General features: G+C 33.9%; 1 protein-coding gene across 1 annotated transcript in view; it reads right to left on the bottom strand.

Moving 5' to 3' along the window:
• The window catches only part of ZNF804B (zinc finger protein 804B), a 614,329-nt gene that overhangs the window by 100,881 nt on the left and 490,990 nt on the right, over nucleotides 1-22,458 (bottom strand). The window contains exon 2 of the mRNA XM_008061461.1: nucleotides 20,627-20,770. Coding sequence (XP_008059652.1) covers nucleotides 20,627-20,770 — 144 coding nt within the window. The remainder of the gene's footprint in view (nucleotides 1-20,626; nucleotides 20,771-22,458) is intronic.

Genomic DNA, 22,458 nt, shown 5'->3' with positions numbered 1-22,458 from the left:
TCAGTCATTTTCGTATAGTATTGCATTGGATGTTTAAGGTTCATTATATGAGTGAGAACATGTGATACTTGGATCTTTGTTTCTGTGAGAGGTCACTCAGTATTATAGACTCTAGTTCCATCCAGGTTGCTGCAAAATTCATGATTTTGTTCTTTTTTATGGCTGCATAGTATTCCATCGTGTATATGTACCACATTTTTTAAATTCAGTCTTCTTTTGACGGGCAGCATGGTTGTTTCCAGGTTCTTGCTATTGTGAACAACACTGCGATAAACATGCATGTGCAGGTATATTTTTAATAGAGTGATTAAGGCTTCCTTTTGCTGTGCATTTTTTTTTTTAGCTTGATAAGCCCCATGTGTTTTTTGCATTTGTTTTTGAGGACTTGGTTATGAATTCATTGCTACTCCTATGTCCAGGAGTGTGTTACTAAGTTTTCTTCTAATATTCTTATAGTTTGAGGTTTTACATTTAAGCCTTGATACATTTTGAGTTAATTTTGGGGGTATGGTGATAGATAGGAATCAAGTTTAACTCTTCTGCATGTATTTAGTCAATGTACCTAGTACCAGTTGCTATATATGATTTCCTTTCCCCAATGTTTATTTTTGTCAACTCATTGATGATGAGTTGGTTGAGAGTCCGTAGTTTTATTTCTGGAGTCTCTGTTTTACTATATTGGTCTGCATGCTTATTTTTGTACCAATAACATGCAGTCTTGGTTATTGTGGCCTCAAAATAAAACTTGAAATCTGGAAGTGTATTGCCTCCAACTTTGCTCCTTTAACTGAGAATTTCTTTAGCTATTCTTTCGTGCTTTCATATAAATTTCTGTATTGTCTAAGTCTGTGAAAAATGATGCTGTAATGAATCAGTAGATTACCTTGGTGAGGATGGACATTTTGATGATATTGAGTCTTCCAATAAGAGCACAATATGTGCATAGGAACTACCAATGATATATAGGAATGCTAAGTAAGCAAATAAAAAATATGTTCTGTATCATTAGTATTTTGGGGAATCAAAATAAGTCATACTGAGATACCACTACACACCCACTATAATGGTTGTATAACGTTTATAGGAAGGGTCTGTAGGTTATTTTAGAAAATAAGATGAAAGTTTTGCAGAACTTTTTTGGTGGGAACTTTCTTATTACTGAGTTGATGTCTTGGATTACTATTGTTCTGTTTAGGATATCAGTTTATTCCTGCTTCAGTCTTAGGAGATTATGTGATGTCAGGAATTCCTCCATTTCTTCTATATTTTATAGTTTAATTATATAAGATGTTCATAGTAAACCCTGAAAATCTTTTGTATTTATTCGCATGCAGATATTCATAATAATCTCTGAAAATCTTTTGTATTTATTTGCTTTTTCATATTTATTATGTTTTTTCCTCTCTTCTTTTGTTCATTAATCTAACCAGGTGTCTGTCAATCTTATTTATCCTTACAAAGAACCAGCTTTACATCTAATCGATCTTCTGTATGATTTTCTTTTGTCCCTATTTCATTTCACCACAATTTCATTTTGATGATTTCCATTTTTCTACTAATTCTGGGATTGGATTGCTCTTGTCTTTCAATCTCCTTTAGGTGTGACATTAAACTGTTTCGTTGAGCTCTCTCTGTTTTCTTGATATGTATGCAATGCTATAATCTTCCCTCTCAGCATCATGTTCATGTTTTCCCAGAGCTATTGGTATGTTGTGTCTTTGTTTTCACTCATTTCTGGGAATATTTTTTTACTTCTTCCTTGATTTCTGTGTTAATCCAAAAGTCATTCAGAAGCATATTTTTTAATTTCCATGTATTTGTGTTTGTTATAGGGTTCCTGTTGGGTATTATTTATTTTTATTCCACCGGGGCCTGAAAAGATACTTGGTATAATTTTGACCTTTTGAAACATGTTTATGGTTGATTTATGTCCAAGTATATGGTCGATCTTGGAGTATGTTCCATGTGCTGAAGAGAAGAACATATATTCTGTGGTTGTTAGTAGTGTTCTGTAGATGTTTACTAGCTCTAATTGGTTGAGTGTTAAGTTAAGTTTCCAGAATTTAGCCGGGCTCAGTGACTCAGCCTGTAATCCCACACCTTGGGAGGCCTAGGTGAGTGAATTGCCTGAGCCTGGGGGTTCAAGATCCACCTGGGCAACTTGGCGAGACCTCATCTCTACAATAAATCAAAAATTAGTTGGGTGTGGTAGTGCGCGCCTGTAGTTCCAACTACTTGGAAGGCTGAGGTGGGAAGATCGCTCAAGCCCAGCAGATCAAGGCTGCGGTGGTGGGGAGCATGCCACTGCACTCAAGTGTGGGCAACAGAGTGAGACTCCAACTCAAAAAAAAAAAAGTTTCCAGAATTTTTTGTTAGTTTTTTGCATTGATGATCTTTATAAGGCTATTGGTGGAGTCTTAATGTTACTGACTATAATTATATGGCTCTCTATGTCCTATCTTAGTATAATTAGCAATTATTTTATAAATCTTGGTGCTCCTATGTTGGGCATGTATATATTCAACATGTATATTTCTTGCTGATGGACTGAGCCTTTTATCATTATATAATGTCTTTCAGAGTCTTCTTGACTTTTATTGGTTTAATGTCTGCTTTGTCTGATGTAAGAATAACCACTTTTGTTCTTTTTTGTTTTCTATTTTCCTGGAATAGTTTTCTCTGGCCCTTTACATAGAGCCTATGGGTGTCATTTGCAGTGAAATCCTGAAACGGGTTTCCTAAAGGCAGCAGAAGGAATGTTTATCAATTTTACCACTCTATGTCTTTTGAGTGATACAGTCAATTCTTTCACATGTAAGTTAAAAATTGACATGTGGAGATTGTTCCTTTCCTATTGTTATTTAAAAGTATGCCTTGCTTTTTAGATTTTGTGGTTAGCTTGTATGGTCTCTAAAGTCTGTGCTTGATTGTGTTTTTGCAATGAGTAGAACCATTCTTTCGTTTCTGTGCTTAGATTTACCTTAATCAATATCTAAAGAGTTGGTCTGGTGGTGACATAACTTCTTAGGGATTGTATATCTGGGAAGGATTTTAATTCTCCTTCATTATTGAAGTTTAGCTTGGTGGGATAGGAATTTCTTGGCTTTTAGTTACCCTTATTTAAGAATGTTAAAGATGGGACTCTAGTCCCTTTGGCTTGCAGGGTTTCTGCTAAAAAGTCTGGCAGTTGCATTTCTGATGGATTTTCCTTCGTCAGTGATCTGTCCCTTCTTTCTAGCTACCTTTAGGGATTTTTCTTTCATGCTCACCTTGATAAGACAGATTATAATGTGCCTAGTGGATTGTTTTCTCATGTAATACTTCTCAGAAGTTATCTGGATCCCTTGCATCTGCATGCTTGCCTTTCAAGTAAGATAGGAAAAGTTTTTTGGAAAATATCTTGGAAGATTTGTTTCAGAGTGTTTTCAGTTTCCCCTTGTCTCTCAAGGATGCCAATCAACTGTAAATTTGGTCTCTTTACATAATCCCAAACCTATCATAGTATTTGGTCTTTCTTCCTAGCCTTTTCTGCTTGTTTTTATCAGACTGGGTTACTTCAATAGTTTGAGCCTGAAGTTCTGATATTATTTCCTCTGCCTACTCAATTCTGCTGGCAGTGGTCCTGACCACCTGCAGACTGAGAAAAAATAACAACCCCCCCACTGCTTTCCTTCTACCCCTGGGTGAAAGAAATGGCTCCACCCAGACTGGAGGAAGATACCTCACACCCGTGAGAACACCTGAGCCAGATTAGAGCCACTGGGTCGCTCCTGGTCCCTTTAATCTTTCTGATAAACAATCTGGAGAGGAGGATGATTCTGGATCTCCAGCTAGGACCCCTGTAGCTTGTCCTGGAAGGAAAGGAAAACTCTGTTCTCACCAGACTGCACCAGAGAAGCATTTCCAGATACTCCCCCTACCTCCCCCCAAGATCACCACTTTTTTTGACACTGCTGCCTCCACCACAGGCAGGCCAGAAGAGGGAGGACAGGCAAAAGACAAAACAAAAACAAAGAAAAAACAAGAAAAACCCCCAAAACAGCCACCCCAACAAAACTCCACCTCTTAGATCCTGCCCTGCTTTATGGGAGAAGCTATGGCCCCAGTGACAGCCCCCTTGAGTACAAGCCATATTTGCAGCCCTAACCTAGGGATGCAATGGCTGCTAGCACCATAGAAATTTACCCAAATTGGTCAGGTTGCCCCTGCTTGGTGCTGGGGAGAGAGACAAACTGAAAGCACTCTCATGGCACAGACCACCGGTGTAGAATGTTTCCCACTAAACCTCTCTATAGTGGGGCCAGCTGCTGTGGCATAGGGCACCTGAGAGGTGGGTTCCCCAGACTCTATGTGCCACCTGCAGGTGCCTCCGTCTCTATTTATGGTAGCCCTCTGCCCAGTCAGTGTGGAAATTGTGTGTGGGGTAGTTCCTGAGCTGTCTTTCTCTTGGCTGAGACAGCAGAGACTCACATGAAGTGTGGAGAAAAGAAAAGCTGTTGTTGTTGTTTTTTTTACCCCTTTTATATCCAGCAGAGCTCTATCACTCTCATGTCAGGGTCATTTTTAGGGAATGCAGCTTAGAATTCTCCATCCTCTGTATTGCCAGGTGTCTATCTGCTAGATTCAGCTTGTCTATCTGTTAGATATCAAAGTTCTAGGTCCACTCTTCCATGTAGGAAAGAAACTCCTTTCTTTCTCTCTCTGTCTCTTTTTCCCTCTCTCTTGCTAACATGGTTAGAAATTTAGCAATGTTACTGACCTTTTTAAAGAATCATCTTTTAGTTTTATTTATTTTCTTTATTAAAATTTCTTGTTTTTAATGTCTTTATTTTCTGCTTTACTTTTTATTTATTTTTTTGTTTAATTCAAATTTAATTTGTTCTTGTATTTGTAGGGGTGTATGTGTGTGTGTGTGTGTGTGTGTGTGTGTGTGTGTGTTGGTAGAAGCTTAGATTATTGATTTTATATGTTTTCTTTACTACAACAGTCAACACTAATTTTGTCACATACCACACATTTTAATGTTATATTTTTATTTTCATTTAGTTTGAAATATTTTTTAACTTTTTTTTTTTTTTTGAGTTGGAGTCTCACTCTGTCACCCAGACTGGAGTGCAGTGGCCGCTCCCGGCCACTGCAGTCTCGACCTGCTGGGCTCTGGTGATCCTTCCGCCTCAGGCTTCCAAGTAGTTGGAACTACAGGCCCGTGCTACCATGCCCGGCTAATTTTTGATTTATTGTAGAGATGAGGTCTCGCCAAGTTGCCCAGACGGGTCTCGAACCCGTGGGCTCAGACAATCCACTCCTTCAGCCTCCCAAAGGCGCAAGATTACAGGCTGAGCCACCGATTTTTTAACATTTTAAAGACATCTTTGTTTCATATGTTATTTAGAAGTGTGTTATATAATCTCCAATGTTTTTGAAGGTTTACAGCTATCTATTATAGGTTTCTTCTTTAATTTTATTTTGTTCTGAGAACATATTTTGTATGATTTTAATTTAAGAGCCAGTATGTGGTCTTTTTGGTGACTGTTCCATATGAGCCAAAGAATGTGTATTCTTATGCTGTTGGGTAAAGTATTCTATAGATGTCAAGTGGATCAATTTGTTTGATGGCATTGGGGTCAACTCAGCTATGTTCTTACTGGTTCTTTTTACCTGCTCTCTGTCTTTTGCTGATAGAAAAGTGTTATCTTCAAGTAGAATAGTGAACTCATCTATTTTTTCTTACATTTTTATTAGGCTTTACCTCACATTATTTTGATGCTATGTTATTAAGGTGTATACATACACATGAAGGACTGTTATATCTTTTTGGAGATAAGACCCTTACATCATTATATAATGCCTCTCATCTCTGAAACATTTGCTTTTCTGAAGTCAGCTTTGTCTGAAGCTAATGTAATTATTCCAGCTAGTGATCATGGTATATGTTTCTCTAACACTTTACTTTTACTTCAATTGTGTCTTTATATTTAAGGTAGGTTTCTTGTAGACATCATAGAGTTAGGTCTTTTGTATGAGCTATGACAGTCTCTATCTTCAATTGGTGTATTTAGGTCATGACTGTTTAAAGTAATTATTGATATTGTTAAATTAACATCGATCATGTTTGGAACTATTTTCTATTCATTATCCTTGTTTTTCGTTTTTGTTTTTTGTTTTTTTGTTTTTGTCTTGTACTCCTTTTATGCTTTCTCTGGTTTTAATTAGGCATTTTATATAATTCTCTGATTTTCTTTTCTCATACTTATTTTTTACTTTTAAAGATTGCTCTTGAGTTTGCAATATACACTTAGAACTCATTTAAGTCCTCTTTTAAATAACCTCTATGCCACTTCCTGAGTAGTATAAGTACCATACGACAGAGTATCCCCAGTTCCTTTTTTTTTCTGTTTCTTATGTCATTGGTCATTCATTACACTTATTTATATGCTACAATCATGGAATATATTGTTGCTAATATTATTTTGAACAAAATTTTATCTGTTAGATCAATTAAACATAAAAATTACTTTTATTTATTTATTTCTAAATGGTTTTTCTTTCTTTATGCAGATCCATTTTCTTTCTTTCTGGAAAATATATTTTAATATTTCTTTCAAGACACGTCTACTGGTGACAAATTCTCTCAATTTGTTTTTCATTTTTGAAGGATAATGTTTCTAAATACAGAATTCTAGATTAGTATGCTGTTTTCCCTTTCAATACTTTAGATATTTCACTCTACTCTTTTTGCTTGCATGGTTTCTAAGGCGAGTGCAATTCTTACACTTTCTCCTCTATAGCTAGATAATTCCCTCTTCCTCTGAGTCCTTTCAAGATTTATTTTTTCCTTGATTTTCTTCCATTTTAGTATGATATACCTTGATGTAGAACTTTTTATATTTATCCTAATTAGTGTTTTCTCAGCTTCATGAATTTGCAGTTTGTTGTCTATAATATATTGTAGGAAATTATGAATCAAGATTATTTTAATTATTTCTTCTAATTCTTCCTTCCTTCTTTTCTTCCTCCCTTTCCATCCTTTCTTCCTTCTTTTTTCTCTTTATTCTTTTATTTCTTTTCCTTCTGGTGATCCTATTATATGTATGTTAAAAATTTGTAATTTTCCCACAATTCTTAGATATTTTTGTTCTTTCTTTTTCATTATTTTTTCTCTTAGGCTTTTCAGCTTTGAATGTTTCTAATAACAGTCTTAAAAGTTCTCTGTTTGTTTCCTTGGCTGCATCCAGTCTATTGATGATCCTATCAGAGGTATTCTGTTACAGTTTTTTTTTTTTCTAATATTTTCTTCAACCTTTCATTTGAATTTATATCTCTCTGTTACATCACTCTTCTGTTCTTTGGTTGTCTTTGAACTTCTCTAGACACTTTCATTTAGATACTTTAATAAGATCAGAAACATGCAGTTCTTTAAATTGTATTCCTCTTTTATGTAAGATATCACAACAGTGTTAAGACATAATAAGAGTAGTGATATGGTAAGACATTGAAGATGGGAAAGAGGCAAAGAATAAACTCGGAAATCAAATTTTCATAGATCTATCAGAGAACTGAGGTTACAGGCCAAACTGTCCTCTTCAAAACTGAAGAGACTGATAGGTGAATATGGAAAATCGTGATTCACCAGAGCTGAAGCCCAGATGCAGAAACTTCCATGGGAACCAGTACTGGTGAGGAATAACAAAAACTGTAGTGATGAGTTTCTTGATACACAGTGTGAACAAGTTTGAGAGTTAAAAACTTCAAAATGGAGACAGCCTCTGGCAGTTGTCCATACTTAGTGACTCTTATCCCCAGAAGCCCTACCTCTTTATTACAGTAAAGATAGATTTTAAAAATCCCTTTGGATTCTGGCAGAAAGAGAAGAAATTTAGTCATTCGCAGTGCATTCTGGTATTAAAAAGACCTATTCTCATGAGAAGCTGTTCTGCCAGAATCCAACTAGCATTGGCAGAAGAAAAATATACAGCTCCAGCCCTTTCTTTGACATGGGGGGAAGTTTGCTCTTTTTTTCCTCATTATATGGATGGAAGTGACAGTTTGCAAGCTCCTTACATAATGGATTGGAAGCTGGAAGTGCTTATTTTTATTTCTATGGAATAAAATATGTTTTTAAGTAAATGAGTAAAAGAGTAAATTACTTAATGAATGCCATATGTGATTAACATAATTGCATGGAAATAGGTTATACATAATTAATTAAACCTGATTTACATTTGAAATATTTTCCTTTTTATCTTTTTGCCTTTATCATTAATATGTGTGGGTAGTAAGCTCAAATTTGATCCACAACTCTGCAATATTTTGGACCTTTGATTACAGTGGATATAATCTTATGATTTAAACTACCAGAAATTAATTTAGATTGTCACAGAAAGAAGTTCATTCAGTGTAGGCACTCAATGAATACTCAATAATACATAATAAAGAAGATATAATATGGCCATCTATAGATCCTGAAACATGAGATAATGGAAGCTATTGCTAAATATTGCAGTTTAATGCAATTAAACATTGTTCATATTTATTCAGAATCAAGCTATCATACTGAAATATTATATTAAGAAGACTAAATAGAAATTGGAGAAACTACAAAATAGGTTAATCAAAGTAAACCTGAGGATATGCAAATGGAAAAAAATGCACCTGTTAAAGAACCAAGATTCTGTTGTATAATTTTTCATGGTGTCTGATATCTGACATACATTGAGAGAAAGTTGCCAAATTGTGTTCAGGAAGTAACTGGAAAAGACAAACTAGAAGTTATGGCTCTATGGACACAACACTGACAGAAAATTATCTTTTTCTTTATTGTCCAATTTAGGCCTATGTCCAGTCTAGGGGAAAGTTCTATTTGCCTACAAGTTTATTCATTCATAATTTCAGATATAAAGAGGTTCTTCAGCTTAGTCTACCATTTAATGAAAGAATTCCTCATAAAATGTTTAAAGACATGACCCTTGTGCTTTTATTGGAAAGTGCATCTTGTGGAATATGTCTCCCGTTAAGTCTATTGAGTAGTTACTATACACTAGGCACTAGCTAAGGGGATTGTATGCATTCTACCACATAATCATCACAATAGCTCTCTGAGGAATACAGCATTGGTCCCATTTTACCAAGGAATAAAAGTGTATTGGCAAAGGATGTAATGGAGGAGGGAGGGAGGGAAGAAGGAAAGGAAAGAAGAAAGGAAGGAAGGAAGGAAGGAAGGAAAGAAGGAAGGAAGGAAGGAAGGAAGGAAGGAAAGAAGGAAAGGAGGGAAGGAGAGAGGGAAAAATAAAGGCAAGAGGGAGGGAGGGAGGGAGTTGGGAGAGAAGATATTCAAATGTAACTGGGAAGCTATACTAGACAGCTAAGCTAAGGAGGGATAGGCATTGATTTAGCAAATTTCTGCTAGGGAAATAGAACTAGAAAAGTAGAAACTGAAACCTGAAATAAGAAGGCTGCCTAAAGTATGCAAAACAGCTGTTGGGCCACTAGCTCCCTTAGCCTACTCTGGCAGAAGACAGGGGTACAGTTTCTGGAGAAACTGAATTAGAATACAGTCTCAGAAACATCAAGTACAACTTCAGGTTAATCTAGAAAGCCATTTAAAATATGAACATTAAATAAAATTTTGCCTAATGGCAAGACTTCAAACCTCCATTCTCTTCATAGCTTTTGAAAGCTTTATAGAAGTTTACACTTGGAAGTCACCCAATTAAAAAAATAGTTACTATCCTAGCATACCATATTGAAGCTTGCCACCTGTCAAACCCAACTCATATACAAAAATATTTCTAATCAAAATTTTGATCCCTCAGTTACAAATACTAATGAACAGTTAAGTACTACAAGATGTTTGAGAAAAGTCTTTACCATGCAAACCATAGATAAAATAAAACATTCACTCTGTCTCTCTCTCTCTCTCTCCATATACATACACACATTTTGAAAAAAAAATGTTCAATAGAAAAACTGGAAGACAAAATTCTAAAAAAAAAAACCTCTCAGAATGTTGAAATAAAAGACCAAGACATTGAAAATAATAAAGAGAATAAGAAATGTAAGAGATTACTTCTAGGAGTCCAATATCCAAATAAGAGGATTTGGAAAAAGAATGGAGATTTATAGAAATAGAAGAATAAGATATTATCAAATAAGTAATATTAAATGCCATTTTCCAAAACAAATAATATTGTTTTCCTCAGTGGAAGGTCTCATGGAATGACTTGTACAGTAACTGAAAAGCCATACAAAGACAAATAATCGAAATGAAAATTAAAACCATACTGAGATACCACTTAACTCCAGTCAGGATAGCCAACCATCAATAACTCAAAAATAAACAAAACAACAACAACAACAACAATAAAAAAACAGATACTGGAGAGGATGTGGGGCAAAGGGAACATTTTTATATTGTTGGTGGGAATGTAAACTAGTACAACCTCTGTGGAAAACAGTTTGGTGATTTCTAAAAAATCTGAAAATCAACATTCCATACGACCCAGCAATCCCTCTTCTGGGAATATGCCCAGAGGAACTCAAATCACTCTCTAATAAAGACAGCTGCACATGCATGTTTATTGCAGCATCATTCACAATAGCAAAAACACGGAACGAATTGTGCTGCCCATCAAAAGTGGACTGGATAAAGAAAATGTACATTTACATGATGGAATACTATGTAGCCACAAAGAAAAACAAAATTATGAACTTTGCAGCAACCTGGATGAAATTAGAGTCTATAATACTCAACGATTTATCATAGAAACAAAGATGAGAGTACCGCATGTACTCACTTATAAGTGGACCTTGAACATTTATCATACCATAAGAAAGGGATTGGCCATAGTGGAACACTGTCAGGGGAGGGAGGCACACATAACATCAATAAGGGTACCCACACTTTACCTGTGTGATGACCATGTATGTACCTAACTCTCATTGGTACCCCACATTTTAAAAATAAAATAAAATAAACAAAAAGATAAAACAAAGACAAGTAATTGTAGAATTTTAATGTATCAGGGGTATTTGGAACATTGTACATGGTCCTGTTTTCCAAACATTGTGCTTGAAATTCCTAGAGCATTCTTCCTCAGAAAGATATCTGTATAGATTTTTTTCCTCTTGTCTTTTAGACCTTTGTTCTTAATTGCTCTTTAATGAAAGTATTTACTAAACCCCTTTTTTAAAATTATATTCACCTCAAGACACTTCCTATACACTTCACTCCTTTATTTTTCTCCATAACAAGTAGAACCATTTGCTAGCCTATAGATTGCTACTATCTGATATGTTTACTTTCTTTTCTTTTTTCCACACTCACTATGATGGCAGCTCCATGAAGATGGAGATGTTTGTCTGGTTTACTCCTTACTGTACTTTCAGCATTTGAACAGGACCTGGCATACAGTAAGCACTAGACCAATATTTGTTGTAGGGAGAAATTATACATTTAAAAGTTTCCAGAAAGAAAAGATTAACATTCAAGATAGTATATAACTTTTCAACAGCAACACTAAAAACTACAGTTCAGCTGTAAAATCAACCAATAATAAGGGTATAATAAACACATTTACCAATAAACAAGGTCTCCAAAATTTTCTTTTGCATGTATCCTTTCTTAGAAAGCTTCTAGAAGATAGGTTTCACAAAAAGGAGGGAATAAAAGAAGATAAAGGAAGTCACGAGACCAAGGAAAATTGGAATATAATCTAGAACAGAAACAAAAGAATTCACAAAATAATGGTAAATTTAAGTCCCAGGACAATAGCTGTGCAGTTGGAAGGATGAGCAACTTGTCCAGATCAGAGATAAAAACAGAACTGCACCAGATATCTCTCCAAGGAGAAGAGAAGAAAAGTTGACCTACTATCTAATTTATCTGATGTTTTGTAATGAGACTTTATTTTTGTATATGGTAGACATTTAGAGATGAATGTGCAATAAACAAGGACACAAAATTTAGCAAACATAAGAGTTAAGCAATTTCTAACTCCAGGAAAAAAGATAGTTATAGAAGAAAGACAATATAATCATAAAGTAATCATAGAGCCTTATGAAACTCAATTGGAAAAAATTTACAAATCACAATAACAAACATTCAGAGTATTTATTTAATATGCTGTATGTACTGATGGGATACAGTGTTAAGTGAAAATAGATGGAAGCAAAATAATACATATAACATAACAACATTTTATGTTTATGAGACCATATGAAAGTTTATGATTTGATAGTAAATATTTAGAAACTTTTTCAAAAAGTGTTAGCCAAGCTATTATTAAATACTATTATGTATTGTTCTATACTTCTGTATTCCTTAATTTTTAATGTAAACCTAGTATCCAAGCATAACTTTTAAGAATTAAATTTCATATAAAAATAGACTCAAAACATAATTTTAATGCTTACATATTACTCCATTTTACGTGCACCATAAATTTAGCCACTCTTTTTATTTTATATTCAGATTGTGTCCAGCATTTTTCTATTTTAAATATTTTTATGCATAAACATTTGCAATTTATCTGGGTTTTTTTAAGGATACATGCCAGATGGTATTGTTGATAGGAAAAATTTACATTTTAAGACTTTTAAGAAATAACCAAAAGTGGAGCATTTAAAAATTTAAACAATTTATGCCCTCATAAGCAGTGTTTTCCCACATCTTGTCAAACCTGAGTGGTATTATTTTTCATAAATGACAACTTCATTTTTTAAAATATCCTCACATTTGTATATAGTTGATTACTAGTAATGTCGACCATGTATTCATAGTTGGTAAACTATTGGCAATATTTAGAGTCTACCCCAATCTCTATTCCCTTCATTGTAACTGCTATAAAGATCCCTATTGTTTTTCCTCAGCTCTTACATATCGTGTGGTCACAGAGCCAAGCTCTTCTCCTTGTGTACCAATTCTTAAACTTTGGAATTATTTTTCTAAATCACAAATCTGATCATATCATTTGCTTGCTTAAAAGACCTTGAAGACTAGCAATTTTCTACAGGGTAAAATTTAACATTTCAAGTATAGCACACATCAGCATTAGTATGGTTTCAAACATTTTTAAAAATTATAAAGTGTGTTTTTCATGACAGTTTTTATTTAATTATTATAAATAACTTGAGATTAGGGACCTCATGTTGTTCACTGTAGAATTTACTGTATCCATTTAAGAAATGATTAATCATTGATGGATGAATATAATGATGTAGGACAGAGTGAAATGGCCTAAACTTAATATTAATTTATTAAACTACTCATTCATTTAAAAAATATTTTTTGAATTGTTATAATGTGCCAGACACTGCTCTAAGTTCTAGAGATACAGTGGCTAACAGAACCAACAATGTCCTTTCTTTTTTTAGGCTAATGTCAGTGGGAGTGGGGTGGGAAGGTAAAAAGATTAAGAAGTGAATTTTTTCTTTTTTGTTTTTTTTTACAGAAAGATAAGCATTTTTGTGATGGTATAGCAACTCTCTGGAAAAATCAAACAAAATATTAGAAGCCCAGATTTGTATTGTTTACAAATCTCCCACCATAGTTGAATTCAAGCTAAAAGATTAAACAACCAGATCACAAGGTTCTTCAACACTGGTTATTTCTTAAAAGTCTTAAAATGTAAATTTTTCCTATCAACAATGCCATTTGGCATGTATCCTAAAAAAAACCCAGATAAATTGCAAATGTTTATGCATAAAAATATTTAAAATAGAAAAATGCTGGACACAATCTGAATATACAATAAAAAGAGAGTGACTAAATTTATGGTGCACATAAAATGGAGTAATATGTAAGCATTAAAATTATGTTTTGAGTCTGTTTTTATATGAAATTTAATTCTTAAAAGTTATGCTTGGATACTAGGTTTACATTAAAAATTAAGTAATACAGAAGTATAGAACAATACATAATAGTATTTAATAATAGCTTGGCTAACACTTTTTGAAAAAGTTTCTAAATATTTACTATCAAATCATAAACTTTCATATGGTCACTAAACATAAAATGTTGTTGTTATATGTATTATTTTGCTTCCATCTATTTTCACTTAACACTGTATCCCATCAGTACATACAGTGTATTAAATAAATACTCTGAATGTATGTTATTGTGATTTGTAAATGTTTTCCAATTTTTTTTTGGTTGGGAAACAACCTGGAGATAAAAAAGCGTCTTAGCTAAGGTGAGGGTAGAATTTTGGAAGAGTTTAATATGAGGAGGAAGCTAAGATCAGCTTTGTTTCTTTTGTCTTGCACTTCTCTGCCAGGAGAGATTGCACCACCAGTGAGTGATTCCAGGAAAAAAAAAAAAATACACACATACAGTCTACCAAAAATCTGGGTTTACAAAATGCAAAACACAGCAAAAAATAATATTGCTGTATGGTTTCTGGGAGTTTTCATTTCAGGCACTCAAGTCTTTATTTAGCCAATATTGTTGACCCCACAATTCATCTAAACTTTTACATTTTGTTACCACATTTTGAGGATTAGTAACTTAAACATGATTTTTATCATTTGAGCAGTCTTTGGGAAAAATATAAATCAGACCTCAGAAACAAAGCAAGAGGTAATTAGAGTACATTTAGCAATCTGGGAGGGGTCTCTTTCATTTGGAGTCAAGATGACAAAGATAATTCTGTTTTGATGTGTATTCCAGAACTGGTATAGATGGAGTAAATATTTTATGGAGTAAATATTTTAAAACAATATTTTAAGAATGGATCAGTTGGAGTTCAAATCTAGGTTTGACAAGTGAACTACTCCTTCTGCATGGAAGTAAATCCTATTGTGCAGCAAAAGGAGATTAGGAGGATTACGTGTCACATGTGGAGGATTTGAAAGTGGATTTGTTTTTTATTATTGAAGATATTTTTGTGGGTTAATTGTACAGGGATCTGACTCATTTGTTTTTCCTGAATTGAGATAAGTCAGAACGTCTCTGGGGCAGGAGACTTCTGCTGCATGTTAGGATATATATTATTGCTTCCAGCAATGCATTTGCAGCCAGCAGTCTTGAGAAAGAGATTATGACTTGTAGGTAGTCTCACAAGGAATTAATTGTTATTGACATGTTATCTATATTAATAGTTACAGTACTATCTTTGTCCAAGTGATTGTAATTTGCATGCCTATTCAAAGTGCTTTAGTAATAATGCTCAACATTTTCACAGAATTATAAGAAGTTCAAGGCAACAGCTAAGATAATTATTTTCAAAAATGTGAGCTACATATAGAATAGGGGGTTTTTAAAGCTAGAAATTTATTATTTTTCCTCATTGAAGGAAAAAAATTAGCTTTGTAACTGATAAGCTATCTTTCTCTAGAAATAATACCTAAGAAAAATATCTTAATTTTTTATCAAATTATAGAAAAGTATTATTAAATGTCCAATAGATTTCACTAAATCACAGACTATGTTATTTTATTTTTTAGTGTTATGCATGCATTGACTTACTTTTCTAGAATCACAACAAAACTATGATTAATAAAATATTTGCAATAAAATAAATTAAAAATATGATGCTGCTATTTAGATATAGGACAATACAAAAACTTCAGAAATCACTTATTACACTGAATAATCCTGAGTAATTATAAATGAAGAAAGGAAAAGCAGGGAGAATAATTGAAAGATTACTTTGCTTCTAGTTCTAAGCTGTTCTATTAATGAGCAATATAATGAATTCCATGGGAATTTGGATTTACTTCTAAGTATACCAAGAAGAGCATATTTTTGGAAGTTCAACATAAGAGACCAATATTTCATCTGAATCCACATGAAAAATAAAACTATGGCAACTGTTTATGTTACTCAGACCAAAATAAACTCTCAGCCAAATCCCCGCTACCATCATTATAGTCGTCACAATCAAGAGGAGCTCATAATGAAGCAAGAACAAAACAGATATATTTAGCTTTGAAATTGTTACAAATTCTTTTGCATGTTTTTTGTTTGTGAATAGCTTCTTATTCTATACAAAAATTCAGTTTTATTTAAAAGGGATATTTTTCATTTAGCTTCATCTAAAATTGAGGTAATTTACAAAATATTTGGGCTAAAATAAATCTTTAAATAGAAATATTTCAGCATCATCCAAGAAAGCAAGTCTACCAAGGTCTACTTAATTGTTTCAGCATTCCCCTAAAGTGGGCAGCATGTTCAAAAATTATCATAGTTATTAATAGATATTGACCAAAAGGTACTTGAAAATTGCTGTGTTAAATTAGTTTACCATGAAACTTCAGTGTTTTTAATAGTTACATATATGTTGTCAATTTATGCATTAATTATGCAGAAGGATGTGTTGAAATACAGACACAAGATAAGAGAGCATCCCAGGCAGAGGGAAAGTTATGAGCCAAGATGAGCATGTGGGAAAGCATAAGACAGCTTTTGAGATATTGTAGGGGAATTCTGCAGTTGTAGGAGATAAATCTGAAAATAGAGGCAAAAGCCAGATTGTGGAGGTTTCAAATGGCAGGCTAAGTAGTTAAGACTTTTTAAAAGTCAGTCATCAACCATCAAAGATTTACTCAGAGGGAAGTGATAGGATAAATGTAGTGGTTTGGGAAGAGTTACCTGTCAATTAATGGATAGGTTGATGTGGAGAGGGAAAATACTAGAGATAGGGAGTTCAGTTAGAAGACACTAGCAATGACTCAGAAATGAGAAAATTATGAATGCTAGAAATGAGAATGCAAAATAAATAATGAGAGCAAGATATACTGCAAAAAGAGAATGAGGGCAATGGAACATGGTTTCAAAGATTTCTTTCTTTTTTTTTTAAAAGATGTGGGGTACAATTCAGCATTAGGTATAAAATGTTCATTATGAAGGTACCCTTGTTGATTAGGTGTGCCCCTCCCTCCCCTGGCAGTTTCCCTAAACTGCCAATTTCTTTCTTATAGGTTTCAAAGATTTCTAAGAGATCTCCAGAAGAGTGATGGTGGCTTTGGAGACCATAGTGAATCGTTTATAGCTCCTTCAAAGATTATGCTTTGTAATTACACTGAGGCCTTGATAATAGGTTTTCTACCATATAAGGCCTACTATTTTTGACTACATGGTTAACTTCTAGTCATTCTTTAGTAATTCCAGTTCACTTGTCATCTCTTCTTTCTGAAATCAGTTTTGTGTGCTCTCTTTTAAGCGTCTTAAGTATAAAATTTCTATGAGGCCTACTGACTTGTTTGTCTTCTTAATTAGATCATTAGCTCTTGAAGTAGGGACCAAATTTGTTCATTTTGTATTTAACAATTATCATACTAGCACACAGTAGAAACTCAATCATTGTTTGATAAGTGAGAGAGCCCAGACACGTTAGAATGAGAGTAATTCCTAAAAAACAAACAAATAAACAGAAGTAGGCATATAGGTTATATAGAAGAATTGAAGAAAGGTTGCTTTCTCAACATGTTGACAATGCAATGGAAATAAGATTGAAGGAAATAATGAAAAAGGAAATTGATTAGGCAGGATTCCAGAGTACAATGAATGTTGTGGTGTGCAGACTTTGTGTGGAGAATTTACCCCTGGAAGTTCAATGTTTTCTACAGCTCTCAAAAGATATCTCATGTTCTTCAATGTCCTCATGTTAGCTTGTTATGTTTCCATTGTCAATAATATCATGTCATCTTGAATATTTATTTAAACATCTATCTGTGCATGTGTAAAGCACAAATCAAATGCTTTAGATCAAATTCCATGATCTTTCCCGTTCTTTTATTTCTTTAAATCCCCGGAAAAAAATTTCCTAGTATGCAGCCTAAAGACCACCTGCATAAAATCCCCCAGGGGACAATGTTTATAAGAAGTTTTTCTTTATAGACATATTCTACCTAATAAATGTACAACTATTAATGAATTAATGAGTTTAAAGAAACAATCATCAAGGGCTATGTGGTACTTAATGATGGATAGATCAATCTGATGATATTTGAGCTCATTTACCAAACTTAAGATTATAAAAAGAGAAACAGCCAGACATTATATGCCTTTCTATGGAAAGACACAATATACCCTCTAATATATTCTTGCCAAGAAAAAAATATAAATTTGAATTTGACAAATCTCTCTATATAACAACGAGTTCAGTGGAAATACAAAAAAATCAAATCAAATGTGGAAAGAAAACACTGAGTAGAATTCTGCAAAATCTTAAAAATAGGAAAGAGACTTTAATATATAAAATTTTCAAAGAGTTGGCAAACTTATAAATTGTAATTAACAGCCGGGCTTGGTGGCTCAGCCTGTAATCCCGCGTCTTTGGGAGGCTGAGGTGAGTGGATTGTCTGAGCCCACAGGTTCGAGACCTGCCTGGGCAACTTGGCGAGACCTCATCTCTACAATAAATCAAAAATTAGCCAGGTGTGGTAGCGCGCGCCTGTAGTTCCAGCTACTTGGAAGGCTGAGGCAGAAGGATCGCCGGAGCCCAGCAGGTCGAGGCTGCGGTGGCCGGGAGCGGCCCCTGCACTCCAGTCTGGGTGACAGAGTGAGACTCCAACTCAAAAAAAAAAAAAATTGTAATTAACATATACCAAAAGGAACTTAAAGACCCATCAACCAAAAAAGTGGATATTTGCGGATCCTGATTTCAAGAAACTCAAATTTACAAATTATTTAAGAGAAACTAAGGAAACAAGATCACTAATTGATATTTAATAACTTTTAGGTATGATAATGATTAAAGTATCAAGTAAAGTATAACTATACACCTTGAAATATTTTAGATAAAATGATGTGATTACCAGAATTTGCTTCAAAATAAGTAGCAGTGGTGAACACATTGAAGTACAGAATATTTGCAACCAGATGTAGAATGTCCTCACTGATAATATAGAAGCTGGGGGTGAATGGTAGCGGTATAAATGAAAGATTAATTACTGTTATATATGCTCCAAAATTTCCATTTAAAAAATTATCTTAAAATATGGTTTCTAGACCTTATATCAGAATTGTTGAATTAGAATATCTGAGGGAGATTCTGGGAATCTGAGTTAATAACAAGTTTTGATGGGAGTATTATGCACACCAGGATTTGCAAATCACAGTCCTAAAAAAATATATCCCATTATCTTGTTTGTCAGAGAAATGCAACCAACTATATACACGTCTTATCTTTAAGGACAGAAAATGTATCTTTATCAGCTGTGCATTTCCGAAGGACATGTATTTAGTATGTGCTTAATAACATATTAGTGATGTCTGACAAAATGTTCATTTTTGTTCACCCTGAATAAATACTTTAAAGACTGTATAGTGTGTACAAGACTTACCTATGTATTCCAATATGTCAGGTCCATTTGGCATAAGGGCATCAGGAATGTGTACCTTCTCACAACTTATGGCAATAATCATCTAGCCATGAGGATTTCTTTCTCATTAAAAATTAACAGTCTTAATTCCTAAATTGCTAAAATCTCAATGCCTCAACTAGCAAGTATAAAATTTGATAGAATGCGAACAACTTTCCTTTCACAGACAGATGGAAGTAGAGAATATTAGTCACTAGGTATAACCATTTGAGAAAATAAACTGCAATGTTTTCACCTGACATTACCCCTAGACTTTGCATTTTTGAATTTTTTGTTTGCAGTAATTCTTATTGTTCACAATAATTCAAAATATCAATTTTGACTCTCTCAGAAAAGTATGCTTAGGAAAATGTAAACTTTCATTGAGAATTGCTTTCCAAATACCAAGTATTTGCTATACCTCAGAATCCTTGAAAGGCATAGATTATAGTAGATTCCGTAATATAATCTACTATAGTTCTAGACAAGGGTTGTAAGTCTACCATTAATGTCATTAACTGGTTAGGTGATTTTAAATATGACATTAATGTTACTAGGTTCTTACTTCCCCATATATAGTTGACTCTTGAACAACATAGGTTGAAATTGCATGAGTCCACTTAATGGGGATTTTCTTCTACCTCTGCCACCACTGAGACACTGAGACAGCAAGACCAACTCCTATTCCTCCTCCTCCCTAGCATACTCATCATTAAAATAATGAGTGAGGACTTTTATAATGATCCACATCCACTTAATGAATAGTAAATATATTTCCTCTTCCTTGTGATTTTCTCAGTAACCTTTTTTTTTTCTCTAGCTTACTTAAGTGTAAGAAAGCAGCATATAACACATATGACATACAAAATATGAGCTGATGGACTGTTTATATTGTCAGTAAGATTTCTTTCTGTTCATCAGTAGGCTACAAGTAGGTACATTTGTGGGGAGTAAAAAGTTATATGTGGATTTTTTTATTGCACAAGGGTTTGACACTGATAATATAGAGGGTGGAGGTGAATAGTAGTGGTATAAATGAAAGATCAATTACTGTTCAAGGGTTAACTGTATGTAATACTAAAATAAATAAGAGAGCTACTCTATGATCATTTCTAAGTTCACCTCCAGTTTTATGGTACTTCTAGGAAAAAAATGACTCCAACTAACACTTAAACAGAAAACACAATCCTTCCAGGAAAAAAAAGACATAAAATGATATTATCTCAGAGTCTTAGATGATAATAAACAAGGTCAAATTCATAAAGTTCTGTCTTGAAGGTATAAATACAGAAACATGAAAGATTTATTTCCCACTGTGGCTTACCTGCTTATGAGCATGATCATAGGAATTAATATGATTGTCAAATTCCTGATGTTTGTGATACTGCTTGTCACATAATTCACAGTAAAAGTTTGCCTTTACGTCTTCCAGGGCCTTTGCTGTGGACTTCTCCTTTTCTGCAAAATCCTTTAAAAGAAGGCAAAAATTTGTTGATTATATTTCTCTCTGATACCATGACCAGGTCTCACATTAATCAAGATGTTATTTAATTTTACTGCGATTAAAAGATGCTGAAGTTCATTATTTTCTGGAAATTCATGACACTGAAAGTAATTTTTACTTTAGCATCATCCATAACTGTTCAATGTATTATGAGTTATCCCACAGAAATCCCCTGCTGAAGCCTAGTCCTTACTCATTCCTCTTTTGGTCACCCATTTTCAGGTTGTGGATCTGCCTATTACCAAGCACATCCTCTGGCCATTCCGATTTTATATCCTTCTAGACTCTTCTCCCTTTGATAATACCTCTTAATTTTTTTATGATCTATTCAATTCCATCTTCATCCAACTAATCTATACACGCCATACACTCTCCCAGGGTGCACCCACTTATGCTATAGCTAGAGCCTATGTATTATTCATAATCTCCAGCACTGCCTAAGGCTCTTCCACAAGCATTGGTTCCTACTAGCCAACACCAATTGATTTACTTCATGTTCTTCAAAACGATTCTCACAATTTTTAGGATGTTCAGTCTAAAGCAGTTTGGCTACATCATGTCCCTACTTAAAATCCTCATAAATTTTATCTTTGCCCAAAACTGTGCACCGGGTAGGTGAATTGTCATCAACCAGTGTTTAGAGAGGTCAAACATTCATGGTCACTAAGTTAAGTGGAAAGGGAATTTGAATTCACAAAACCTATGCCTAGGGTTCTTCTTAACCATAGGTGTGATTTACCATCTTCCTCTAAGGGTAGCTCTCTTAATATACCATAAAAGCTTTGTCTTACCTTGTCAGCATCATCTCCCATCAAATTCTGCTTCTATATTTTTTTCCTTAATTCTGTCACCAAATATGTCACATGGTATTAAAATATCTGTTTTCATGTCTATTGTTCCCAACTCTTTGAGCGAAGAAACTATCTTATTCAATTTTGTATCCACAATGCTAAACAACATATTCTCTAGCCCCAAATAGGTGCCTAATAATATGCATTATACAAATTAATGTATATTCATAGCTTATTTATACATGCCTTTTGCCATTCTACGAGTATAATAAAGAATGACTTGCATATAGAAAGCATCAAGTAAATATGTATAAAGAATAGGTTAGCAAATAAAAGAATGGATTTTCTTTGTTTCTTCAAAATGACTACCCTCAACAGAAAGAAATCATGACACAAGCACACATTATAGGTTCATAACTGGCCAGAAGAAAAAGGTAGTACAAAATTTTAGACAGATTTTCTTTCTTTCTTTTTTATCTATTTTAAAGATTTGGGGTATAATTCAGGGTTAGGTACATACGTGGGCATCGTACAGGTAAAGTTTGGGCATCCCTGTGGTTCCCACTGTACCTGTTTAGAGATTGGGTACTTTATGGATGTTATATGTCTGCTCCCATCCTCCCCTGGCAATGTCTATTACTGCCAATCACTTTCCTGTAGTATGATAAATGTTCAGGGTCCATTTATGAGTAAGTATGCAGTATTCAGATCTTTGTTTCTATGATAGAACAGTGAGTATTATGGATTCTAAATCCATCCAAGTCCCTGTGAAGTTCATGATTTTGTTTTTCTTTGTGGCTGCATAATATTCCATCATGTGTATGTACCACATTTTCTTTATCCAGTCCACTTTTTTTTTTT

This window comes from Carlito syrichta, unplaced genomic scaffold (genome assembly GCF_000164805.1).
Source record: "Carlito syrichta isolate Samal-C Ts95f unplaced genomic scaffold, Tarsius_syrichta-2.0.1 Scaffold305267, whole genome shotgun sequence".
Classification (NCBI taxonomy): domain Eukaryota; kingdom Metazoa; phylum Chordata; class Mammalia; order Primates; family Tarsiidae; genus Carlito; species Carlito syrichta.
The sequence above is the reverse complement of the archived record's forward strand: the minus strand, read 5'-3'. Positions and strand labels throughout refer to the sequence as shown.